General features: G+C 34.7%; 1 protein-coding gene and 1 pseudogene across 1 annotated transcript; both read left to right on the top strand.

The window, feature by feature from the left end:
* The first annotated feature begins 2339 nt into the window (after positions 1 to 2339).
* Positions 2340 to 6312, top strand: LOC111986950 (putative leucine-rich repeat receptor-like protein kinase At2g19210). The gene is given in 11 exon segments (XM_065764458.1): positions 2340 to 2730; positions 3020 to 3320; positions 3322 to 3564; positions 3979 to 4454; positions 4594 to 4729; positions 4817 to 4888; positions 5107 to 5178; positions 5258 to 5338; positions 5476 to 5621; positions 5810 to 6036; positions 6133 to 6312. Coding segments are annotated over 11 exon segments (2100 nt in total). The 5' UTR covers positions 2340 to 2564.
* A 2292-nt stretch (positions 6313 to 8604) lies between these two features.
* LOC111993629 (putative leucine-rich repeat receptor-like protein kinase At2g19210) lies at positions 8605 to 12343 on the top strand (annotated as a pseudogene).
* The last annotated feature ends 361 nt before the right edge of the window (positions 12344 to 12704 follow it).

The raw sequence follows: 12704 nt of genomic DNA, 5'->3' as shown, positions 1-12704 counted from the left end.
TTAAGCTTCGCAAATTCTAGAGTTAAGTGTGATTGAGTTTTCCAACTGTTCCCAACTCACGCGTTAAGTCTAGAGTTTGTTTTAGGATTTTGTCATGGAATAGCCAAATGGGGAGATTGTAAGGTTGAAATTTATCAACCATCTTTTTGGCTTTATTCCATGCCAATTTGGTTGTAATTTAAGCACTTAGTAACCCTGTATTTAGGTGGGATTATTGTAAGGGTAGTGTGTGAGAAGATGTGAAGAAAAGCTCAAGTATGTGCAAAGAAGCAGAGCTTCGCGGCTAGGACTCGCGAGTGGCTCGCGGCCACAAGTTGCCAACTTCAGGCACGTGAGATGCACACAGGGAAGCTGAAGGGTTGCGCCAGCTGTCGCACTACAGGACAAAAGTCCCAGGCTGGCCAGGCCATTACGACGTGACTTGATTTCGCAACTTGGACAAGCCGCGAGACCAAGCAGCCAATTTACCCTGTTTGGCAAAAAACTGTCTCTTCGTATTCTCATCTCACCTTACTATATATAGACCCTTATACCCTAGAGAAAAACAAGATTGCCTCATCCCCAATCTTCATCAAAGAGACTCTACAAATTCCTCTACTCTCTTCCTCTCCATTGTCATAGCCTTGAGAGGTCTTTTACCAAATTCTTATCTCACCACACCCACGTCTGTGAGAAGGTTTATTTGGTGCTGAGGGAGGCAGTTTGGAAGGAACCAATATACATTGGTTGATGCTCTGGTCAAGTAGCGGAATCCGGGAAGCTAAAGAAGAAATAGGTTCGGCATAACCTCATTGGAGCAAGAAGTTTGGAAGGCTTAGGTACCTGGGTAGATTAGACTTGGAGGGTTTTCTGTTGTTCATGCATCCCAACTATATTCTTTAGTGGATTTTATCACTACTTGGAGGGTGGCGGAGAGGTTTTACGCCGAGGACTTCGGTTTCCTCTTCGATAACACATCGTGTGTTGTTCGTGTGTTTGCATCTGCCTTCCCTTAACCTTTGCCTTATATTTACTGTTGTGGATGTGTTTATATTTGGCTTAGATTAGTTATCAATTCTGTGATTGGCTTATGTTCATGTTCCGCACATTAATTGTTTGATTATAAGCTTGAATTTATATTTTTATAATTTGAGGTCTAAACATTTAAGGGTGTTTCATACCCATATTGAACTTTCACAGATCATTATAGTGAGAAGGCCGTAATAATTAATAAGGCCCGTAACTGTCAATAAGCTGTTGGCGGATGCAAATGAGTGTAGTTTTTATAGTTGTATTTATATTTGAAAAAGGTGAGTTTTTTTTTTTTTTTAATTTTTTTTAAGTTATACGTAAATAAATAAATTAATAAAATTAAAGGTAAAAAATTTGTTGACAAATGCACACTAAACATTTCTTTTTTGCCAAACTAAATTATATTTTAAAAGTTTCATTTTGATCATCACATTTAAGTACATCTTTAAGATGATTCCCTTGTTCATCTTTGTGAGTAACCTGATTGTTAAGTGTCAAATGAGGCAAAATTTTAATTGTGATACAAATATAACATAAATATAAAATGTATTTATGTTAACCGTATAGCATAAATATACAAATTAACGTAAATATCACTTAAATAATACTCAATCTCTTATATAATTTTTTTAATCTATTCATTTTGTCTTTTATGATATAAAATTAATTGTTGATTATTATTTTTATTCAAATTCTGCCAATATTTCTTTTTCCATAGAAAATATGATTAATCCAATGTCTCTTTCATTTGTGATTAAAAAATACTTATTAAACAAAGAGATAAGTGAATGAAGGAGAGTTTAATTTAAGTGGACCAAGAACCAACAAAAGACTAACAAAAAAAAAAAAAAAATTTAAGCAAAAGTTAAGAAATTTTGTATGTTAATTTACATCTTTTATGTTTCTAGAGGGAACGTCTACATATCAAAAATCTCTCCATCTCATTAGTCATTAGAACTATTGAATTTATCAAAAAACAGAAAAAAAACATTGCCCAAAAAATAAAAGGGAAAAGAAGGAGAAGATATCTAGAGGGGGATACCGGGTCCATCACTCCATGAGACAAACGTCCAAACAAACTTGACCGGCAAATAAATCATGAAAGAGTGATCTACATAAAAAAAATAAAAAAAAAAAGGTAAATCAAACATAAGACAATCGTTAATGTAAACATTAAGAAAAGTAAGTGAGCCCATTTAAAAAAAAACACAAGACAAAGACAAGTAAGGAGCCAGCTCTGAATTATTGCAAAACCATGATATCACGCTGTTTTAAGGTGACCATTTTCATTTTCACGTGTGAATGACAAACTTCATTGAACAACAATATTGGCTTGAATTAGTCACAATAATTTGGAAGATTCAAAGCAAGGCAACGTACGATGGATAAAGTGTAAATTTCAAAGCTTGAAGCAGGAGCAATTGATTTATAGCCTCTTCCATGTTCTTCTTTAGCTACTCAACAACCAGTGCAAAAGACTCACTGATTTACTGGATACATCTTTTCCATATATCTTCACTAACACAATATCTCATTCTATTTCTCCACGGTAGATGGGTGGGGTATATGGAAACAAATGGTCTCTGGATTCAATGATGTGGTTAACTTTTGCATCGGTGTTTGCCTTGTGGGCATTTTCTGCAAGTTCAGCTAATTTGGTTTCAGAGAGGGAGTTTGGTAATTACAAACATGGCAGAAGGAAACTAGACGACATAGGAGGTAAGTCACTTCTTCCACTGATTGAAGAAGCCAGATATTTGATTTTGAGACATGGGATCTGCCTATGTTAGTGTCTTTCTTCTAACTGAATAGCACAGCTTGCATTTCTGTTGAAACCAAAAAAACATTGATCATAGCACTTAAAATTTTATAGCTAGCAGATTATATACTCGTACCTACTTTGAGTTCCAAACTTTGCCATAGTTGATATATTTGATCTGCTTAATATACATACACACGCATGCGCACCCACACAGAAAGTTATTCTAAAATTTTTGCTGGCTTATAGGTTACATAAGCATTGATTGTGGCATTCCGGATGATTTTGGATACACTGATGACAAAACTGAGATAGAATACATTTCAGACATATATATTGACTCTGGAGAGAATAAGAACATATCTTCCAACTTCAATCTTGAAACCCTTCAAAAATATCTATGGAATGTTAGAAGTTTTCCTCAGGGAAACAGGAATTGCTACACCATTAGACCTCACGAAGGCAAAGATACCAAGTACTTCATCAGAGCCACCTTCATGTATGGGAATTATGATGAGCAGGACAAGTTGCCAGAATTTGATCTATATATGAGTTAATCTTTGGGACAAAGTAAAGTTTGAGAATGAATCTCATATTTTCATCAAGGAGATTATACATTTTTCTTTGGTGGATGACATAAATGTTTGCCTCTTAAATACTGGCTCTGGAACTCCTTTCATATCAGCACTAGAGTTGAGGCACTTCCATAGTTCAACTTATGAAATCTCATCTAACAAATCCTTGGCTCTGTACAGTCATTTCGATGATGGTTCAACAGCTGGTCGAATAATCTGGTGAGTTATTTCTTATGGTGATTCAGATTAGTTTTCTTTTGTCTCAAGCTACCCCTATCAATAGGTCAGCCATTGATGAGAATATTCGAGTCCAGTCTAATTTTCTAAATAAAAGTACTATTTTTCATAGAACAGTGTTACGTAAGAAATATACCAAGGCAAGAGATGTGGATAGGTGGGATATAATAGGAGTATCATAGTGATAAAACCAGGATAAATGCTTAAAATATGAGTTAATTTGGTACCATTACTAGAAATTGGTAGTTTTGATTAATTAAGAATCTTATTCACATTATGTTCTGTCCATCCAATTTGGGGCGAATTCCAAGTTTCTGTTTGCAAGGATCTTTGGATAATATGTTCTTTTGCATTAACATCCTTTACTAGTGCATGATATATTTGTAAATGCCTCAGGTACAAAGATGATGTTTATGATCGAATGTGGTTTCCTTATAACACTCCCCAGTCGATACCATTCAACACCTCCTTTGCTATTGATAGCATGACTCAATTTCAATATAAACTGCCATCAATTGTCATGGCCACGGCAGTTAAACCCATGAATAATGTTTCCCTTGATTTTGAAGTGGATATTGTTGATCCTACTTTACAGTGTTACATATACCTGCATTTTTCCGAACTTGATACACTCCAAGAGAATGAATACAGACAATTCAACATTAATCTAAATGGTAACCCCTGGCTGGAAGCCAGTGTTGTTCCTAATTACCTGTCTTCAACTACTACATATAGCACCGTGCCAGTGAGGGGACCTAAGCTCAAATTTTCTATTAACAAGACGGAAAATTCCACCCTTCCTCCTATTCTCAATGTAATGGAAGTTTACATAGTGAAAGACTTCTTACAAGCACCAACAGACCAAGAAGATGGTATGCTGTTCTTACACAATTTGTTGTCGATCCGCTGAGATGCAGCTTTACTATGTCTCCTCTTTTTGTTGTTCTTATATTTTTATTGGGTTGAGATACAACTTCGATTCAAATTGTGAATAATGTTGGTGTATATTAGTTATTGCTATCATGGACATCAAAGTGAGCAATGGGGTAACTAAAATCTGGCAAGGAGATCCATGTCTGCCACGACCTGCATGGGATGGCCTGAATTGCAAAGACAATGGTTACAAGCCCCCTATAATCATCTCCTAGTGTCTGTTAAACCCAATTAATATGTCATCTAGATATCTAATGATATACATTACTAGCCTAATTGAGCCTTTTAAATTTAGTTGCAGGAATCTAGGCTCAAGTGGATTGACAGGAAAGATGTCTCCTTCAATGGGTAGGTTTAAATCATTAGAGTACCTGTGAGTATTATTCAATAGCAACTTTCAATCTTCACACAAATGATGGCATTTGCCATTTGAGCATTTTTGACACAATTAGCAAACTATTTTGTCAACTCAATGTCACTCCATGAGAATCAATACTTCTCAATCATTCATAGATATAAAGTTTTATAAAGCATTTCTTAACTTAGTGTTCAAAATATCTAATCAAACAAATCCAATGCATCATTTCTCAGGGACTTATCAAACAATAGCTTAACAGGACCACTACCAGAATTTTTGTCACAAATGCCAAAATTAACAACCCTGTAAGTGGTTTTGCCCTTGATGTTAATGTCCCATACTTAAATTTGAAATAAACCATCTAACTCAAACAATTCTTTGCAGGAATTTGTCAGGAAACAAACTCTCTGGTTCAGTTCCTTCTGCTCTCCTAGAAAGATCAAATAATGGTTTTCTGTCATTGAGGTTTGTTTTTACCCAAAAATCATGAATTTATATGATTGGTGATTTGGTAATGTGTATAATATTCAATGCTTTTCATTACCCCTTTTGTTTATTTAATTTTGTTAAAGATTTAACTTCCATCTTTTATAATTTCATAGTGTGGATGGAAATCCAGACCTTTGTGTGATGGCTCCATGCAAAAAGGAGAAAAAGAATTTTGTTGTCCCGTTAATTGCAGCCACTGTCTCAGCTCTGGTTGTCTTAACTATGCTAGTTGTTTGTTGGCGCTGCAAAAGAAAACAAGGTATACCCGGTACAAAGTTTCTTTATTGTGATCCAAACCACTCAATAATAGACACTATCAATATAGAAACCATTTCATTATTATTTTTGAGATACTATCACATTTAGAATAATAAAAATGAAATTTTCTTAAAAATCCCTTGAATTACTTGAGCATACAATAATTGGAGATTATGATGATCTTATTAGCTGCAAAGCAACTTCCAAGAACTCACCAAGGAGGCAGGCCACTGAAGTCAGACAATCGACAATTCACATACTCTGAGGTTTTAAGTATAACCAACAACTTTCAGAAAATTGTTGGGAAAGGGGGATTTGGAACGGTATACCTTGGATGCCTAAGTGATGGCATGCAAGTTGCAGTCAAAATGCTCTCCCCATCATCAACTGATGGCTCAAACCAATTTCTCACAGAGGTATGCTATTCTACACCCATGAACTTTAATTGTTACCAAAATATGTTCAATTAAAGTATTTATGTATCTATGATTGAGTGTCATTTTGAATTGCAGGCTCAGCTCTTGATGCGGGTTCATCATAGAAACTTAACTTCCTTTGTTGGATACTGCAATGAGAGTACAAATTTTGGGATCATCTATGAGTGCATGGCATATGGGAACTTAGCAGAGCATCTATCAGGTACTAATCTATTTCCTTATTGGCTGACATTCCATTGGTACAAAATAGCTTAAAAATAATGGACTTCTGGTTTGTTATGTTATGGCTGCCGAAAAAACAAGAGATGCTTTGAGTTGGAAAGAGAGACTTCAGATTGCAGTTGTTGCGGCACAAGGTCAGCTGGCAGAATCAATATATATATATATATATCTATATATATCTAAAAGCTGAAGCGTAGCATTTATTGTTGCTACGCTCCAATTGAGCCACGTCAGCATCCACGTCATTATCCTATTTCTTTCAAATTTTTTTATTATTATTTTTTTAATATTTACACTTTGTCTAACCTTTCTTCTTCTCCTTTACCTTTTCATCTCCCCACTACCTCTTACTTTAATATCACTCATCATCTTTCCTTTCATCTTCCATTATTTCGTCTCTTCTTATTTACCCTCTTTTGCTATAAATATGTTATTCTCTCTTTCATTTTTTGCATAGTTTTCTCTCACAAAAAAGGTTAACTCTCTCTCTCTCTCTCAACTTTTTGGTTGATTTTGTAATTTTCTTGCATCTTTGCTTTCGGTTGATAAATTTTTGTATTATTTAGAATTCTATTTTTGATTGATGCAATATAATTCTGTATTTTAAGTTGTTTTGTTCTTTTTTATTTTTGATTTACTTTAGTCAATTATTTTTTTTAAATATTCATAATACATTAAACCCGGCTTGTGGAATATGCCAGCAAGATGACGAAACCGTGGCCCACGCTCTATGGGGCTATCCATTGGCTAGAAATGTATGGGCGCTGGTAAAGGGTAAGATGCAAAAACGTATCTCTAAAGTGGAGGACTTTTATATCCCGGTGAGAGAACTGATGGTGGTCCATACAACAAAAGAATTGGAGGTATGGGCTACATTATCTTGGTCCATCTGGAATGCACGCAACAGGTACCTGTTTGCCAAAAAACAATCTAAACCTTTGGACATTTTGCAAGAGTGTTGTCACTTTTGCAGGAATACCAGAGCCTATGTTAATAGAGGAATACAAAGTGGGGTTGCAAAAAGTATATTTGTAAACTAAGCTTCCACACATGCCCATGCTGGGTATTTTGATTGGATTGGCTATACATGCTTAGCCAACATCCAAATGATGTGATGTAACACAATACTATTGTTTCAATAAAATTCTATCTCTTACTGTTAATAAAAACTTAGTGGACTATTCAATTGCCATTGGGATTCTGTTTTCTCGGAAGGCCAAGCCATTATACCTGTTGCAGAAGTCAGTGACTTTGTCCTAATGTAATTACATTTAACATTATAAAGTAAATAGAAAAATTTTAAAGTATTCTAATGTAATGCTAAATGTTTCAGTAACCTCTAATATCTTCTGGGTTGCCTAAAGGGTCAATTTACTAATTGCCAGGGAAAAAAAAAATAGCGTTAATGAATGTTTTAAATATTTATGTCAACGAACACCAAAGAAATCTGGTGCTAGGGGTTGAGTCGCGTTTTTCTTTGCAGAAGCTTCCCAAATTAAAAATTCCATAATACACAAGTTTGGTTTGGATTGGGTGGAGCTGGCCCAAAACAGATTTGGGTTTTGGGCTTCACAAATGAGGTTTAATTTTTAACAGCATTTTCTTTGTTATCCCAAAAGTTTTTTTTTTTTTGAGAAGATTATCCCAAAAGTTTAGATTTGGACTATTTTTTGCTTGGATAAAAAGAAGCTAAAGGAAAATCTTAGTGTAACAAGTTAAAATTGGGCCACATTTGCGTCCATGTTTTTTTTTTCCACAATTTTTCTATAATTTTTTTTAATATTTACATTTTGTCTAACATTTCTCCCTCTCTTACATTTTCATCTCCCCACTACCCCTTACTTTAATATCACTTTTCATCTTTCTCTTCATATTTCCTTATTTTGTCTCTTCTTATTCTCACCATTTTAGTATAAATTTGTTATTCTCTCTTCCATTCTTTGTATATTTCAATATTATTAATAATTTGATTATAAGAGACTTTTGATAGTTCATATATATTGTCTTTTGATCTTTCAAGTAATGTGGCAATTGAACAGGTATTGTAGTGTGAAAGACTATTTGTCTTGGGCTTTATTCATGAGAACATTAAACGTCAGCTATAATTGAAATACATATTAAATGTTATAAGGCTTGGGCTTTATAGTGGAGGGTATATGAAAAGTTTTTATTCGCTTAATAGACAATGAAAAATTATTGGTTATAACTAGAGCAATCAGTAGTCCATAAAGCACACACAACACTATAAATTAAAATCCTAAACAACTTAAAAATTACAAACTAAAAAAATCATACAACTACACAATCACAAAATGAGCATACAACATGATCACAAATATTTTGTACAAGATCAAATTACAAGGGGAAAAGAAATCCTTCTTGTTTGCCTTGTGGGCATTTTCTGCAAGTTCAGCTAATTTGGTTTCAGAGAGGGAGTTTGGTAATTACAAACATGGCAGAAGGAAACTAGACGACATAGGAGGTAAGTCACTTCTTCCACTGATTGAAGAAGCCAGATATTTGATTTTGAGACATGGGGTCTGCCTATGTTAGTGTCTTTCTTCTAACTGAATAGCACAGCTTGCATTTCTGTTGAAACCAAAAAAACATTGATCATAGCACTTAAAATTTTATAGCTAGCAGATTATATACTCGTACCTACTTTGAGTTCCAAACTTTGCCATAGTTGATATATTTGATCTGCTTAATATACATACACACGCATGCGCACCCACACAGAAAGTTATTCTAAAATTTTTGCTGGCTTATAGGTTACATAAGCATTGATTGTGGCATTCCGGATGATTTTGGATACACTGATGACAAAACTGAGATAGAATACATTTCAGACATATATATTGACTCTGGAGAGAATAAGAACATATCTTCCAACTTCAATCTTGAAACCCTTCAAAAATATCTATGGAATGTTAGAAGTTTTCCTCAGGGAAACAGGAATTGCTACACCATTAGACCTCACGAAGGCAAAGATACCAAGTACTTCATCAGAGCCACCTTCATGTATGGGAATTATGATGAGCAGGACAAGTTGCCAGAATTTGATCTATATATGAGTTAATCTTTGGGACAAAGTAAAGTTTGAGAATGAATCTCATATTTTCATCAAGGAGATTATACATTTTTCTTTGGTGGATGACATAAATGTTTGCCTCTTAAATACTGGCTCTGGAACTCCTTTCATATCAGCACTAGAGTTGAGGCACTTCCATAGTTCAACTTATGAAATCTCATCTAACAAATCCTTGGCTCTGTACAGTCATTTCGATGATGGTTCAACAGCTGGTCGAATAATCTGGTGAGTTATTTCTTATGGTGATTCAGATTAGTTTTCTTTTGTCTCAAGCTACCCCTATCAATAGGTCAGCCATTGATGAGAATATTCGAGTCCAGTCTAATTTTCTAAATAAAAGTACTATTTTTCATAGAACAGTGTTACGTAAGAAATATACCAAGGCAAGAGATGTGGATAGGTGGGATATAATAGGAGTATCATAGTGATAAAACCAGGATAAATGCTTAAAATATGAGTTAATTTGGTACCATTACTAGAAATTGGTAGTTTTGATTAATTAAGAATCTTATTCACATTATGTTCTGTCCATCCAATTTGGGGCGAATTCCAAGTTTCTGTTTGCAAGGATCTTTGGATAATATGTTCTTTTGCATTAACATCCTTTACTAGTGCATGATATATTTGTAAATGCCTCAGGTACAAAGATGATGTTTATGATCGAATGTGGTTTCCTTATAACACTCCCCAGTCGATACCATTCAACACCTCCTTTGCTATTGATAGCATGACTCAATTTCAATATAAACTGCCATCAATTGTCATGGCCACGGCAGTTAAACCCATGAATAATGTTTCCCTTGATTTTGAAGTGGATATTGTTGATCCTACTTTACAGTGTTACATATACCTGCATTTTTCCGAACTTGATACACTCCAAGAGAATGAATACAGACAATTCAACATTAATCTAAATGGTAACCCCTGGCTGGAAGCCAGTGTTGTTCCTAATTACCTGTCTTCAACTACTACATATAGCACCGTGCCAGTGAGGGGACCTAAGCTCAAATTTTCTATTAACAAGACGGAAAATTCCACCCTTCCTCCTATTCTCAATGCAATGGAAGTTTACATAGTGAAAGACTTCTTACAAGCACCAACAGACCAAGAAGATGGTATGCTGTTCTTACACAATTTGTTGTCGATCCGCTGAGATGCAGCTTTACTATGTCTCCTCTTTTTGTTGTTCTTATATTTTTATTGGGTTGAGATACAACTTCGATTCAAATTGTGAATAATGTTGGTGTATATTAGTTATTGCTATCATGGACATCAAAGTGAGCAATGGGGTAACTAAAATCTGGCAAGGAGATCCATGTCTGCCACGACCTGCATGGGATGGCCTGAATTGCAAAGACAATGGTTACAAGCCCCCTATAATCATCTCCTAGTGTCTGTTAAACCCAATTAATATGTCATCTAGATATCTAATGATATACATTACTAGCCTAATTGAGCCTTTTAAATTTAGTTGCAGGAATCTAGGCTCAAGTGGATTGACAGGAAAGATGTCTCCTTCAATGGGTAGGTTTAAATCATTAGAGTACCTGTGAGTATTATTCAATAGCAACTTTCAATCTTCACACAAATGATGGCATTTGCCATTTGAGCATTTTTGACACAATTAGCAAACTATTTTGTCAACTCAATGTCACTCCATGAGAATCAATACTTCTCAATCATTCATAGATATAAAGTTTTATAAAGCATTTCTTAACTTAGTGTTCAAAATATCTAATCAAACAAATCCAATGCATCATTTCTCAGGGACTTATCAAACAATAGCTTAACAGGACCACTACCAGAATTTTTGTCACAAATGCCAAAATTAACAACCCTGTAAGTGGTTTTGCCCTTGATGTTAATGTCCCATACTTAAATTTGAAATAAACCATCTAACTCAAACAATTCTTTGCAGGAATTTGTCAGGAAACAAACTCTCTGGTTCAGTTCCTTCTGCTCTCCTAGAAAGATCAAATAATGGTTTTCTGTCATTGAGGTTTGTTTTTACCCAAAAATCATGAATTTATATGATTGGTGATTTGGTAATGTGTATAATATTCAATGCTTTTCATTACCCCTTTTGTTTATTTAATTTTGTTAAAGATTTAACTTCCATCTTTTATAATTTCATAGTGTGGATGGAAATCCAGACCTTTGTGTGATGGCTCCATGCAAAAAGGAGAAAAAGAATTTTGTTGTCCCGTTAATTGCAGCCACTGTCTCAGCTCTGGTTGTCTTAACTATGCTAGTTGTTTGTTGGCGCTGCAAAAGAAAACAAGGTATACCCGGTACAAAGTTTCTTTATTGTGATCCAAACCACTCAATAATAGACACTATCAATATAGAAACCATTTCATTATTATTTTTGAGATACTATCACATTTAGAATAATAAAAATGAAATTTTCTTAAAAATCCCTTGAATTACTTGAGCATACAATAATTGGAGATTATGATGATCTTATTAGCTGCAAAGCAACTTCCAAGAACTCACCAAGGAGGCAGGCCACTGAAGTCAGACAATCGACAATTCACATACTCTGAGGTTTTAAGTATAACCAACAACTTTCAGAAAATTGTTGGGAAAGGGGGATTTGGAACGGTATACCTTGGATGCCTAAGTGATGGCATGCAAGTTGCAGTCAAAATGCTCTCCCCATCATCAACTGATGGCTCAAACCAATTTCTCACAGAGGTATGCTATTCTACACCCATGAACTTTAATTGTTACCAAAATATGTTCAATTAAAGTATTTATGTATCTATGATTGAGTGTCATTTTGAATTGCAGGCTCAGCTCTTGATGCGGGTTCATCATAGAAACTTAACTTCCTTTGTTGGATACTGCAATGAGAGTACAAATTTTGGGATCATCTATGAGTACATGGCATATGGGAACTTAGCAGAGCATCTATCAGGTACTAATCTATTTCCTCATTGGCTGACATTCCATTGGTACAAAATAGCTTAAAAATAATGGACTTCTGGTTTGTTATGTTATGGCTGCCGAAAAAACAAGAGATGCTTTGAGTTGGAAAGAGAGACTTCAGATTGCAGTTGATGCGGCACAAGGTCAGCTGGCAGAATCAATATATATATATATATATAATAGCAGAAGCTGAGAGAAAGTGGATTCCTACAATTAAGGAGATGGTGACAAATAGGATAATTGCCTATCTAAAATTCAGAGACGTTTAACTTTAAAAAGTGATACATTACGTTGTTTGGTAAAGTTGCAACACCTTTTAAAAGTGACAAGTTATAATTTTTCACTATGTTAGAACGCTGTTTGGGAGCCCGGTATAAAAGGAAACTAACCGCTTAAAAAAAAA

The sequence above is a fragment of the Quercus suber genome, unplaced genomic scaffold, assembly GCF_002906115.3.
Source record: "Quercus suber isolate HL8 unplaced genomic scaffold, Cork oak 2.0 scaffold_563, whole genome shotgun sequence".
NCBI lineage: Eukaryota > Viridiplantae > Streptophyta > Magnoliopsida > Fagales > Fagaceae > Quercus > Quercus suber.
This window is presented reverse-complemented; position numbering and strand designations above follow the sequence as displayed.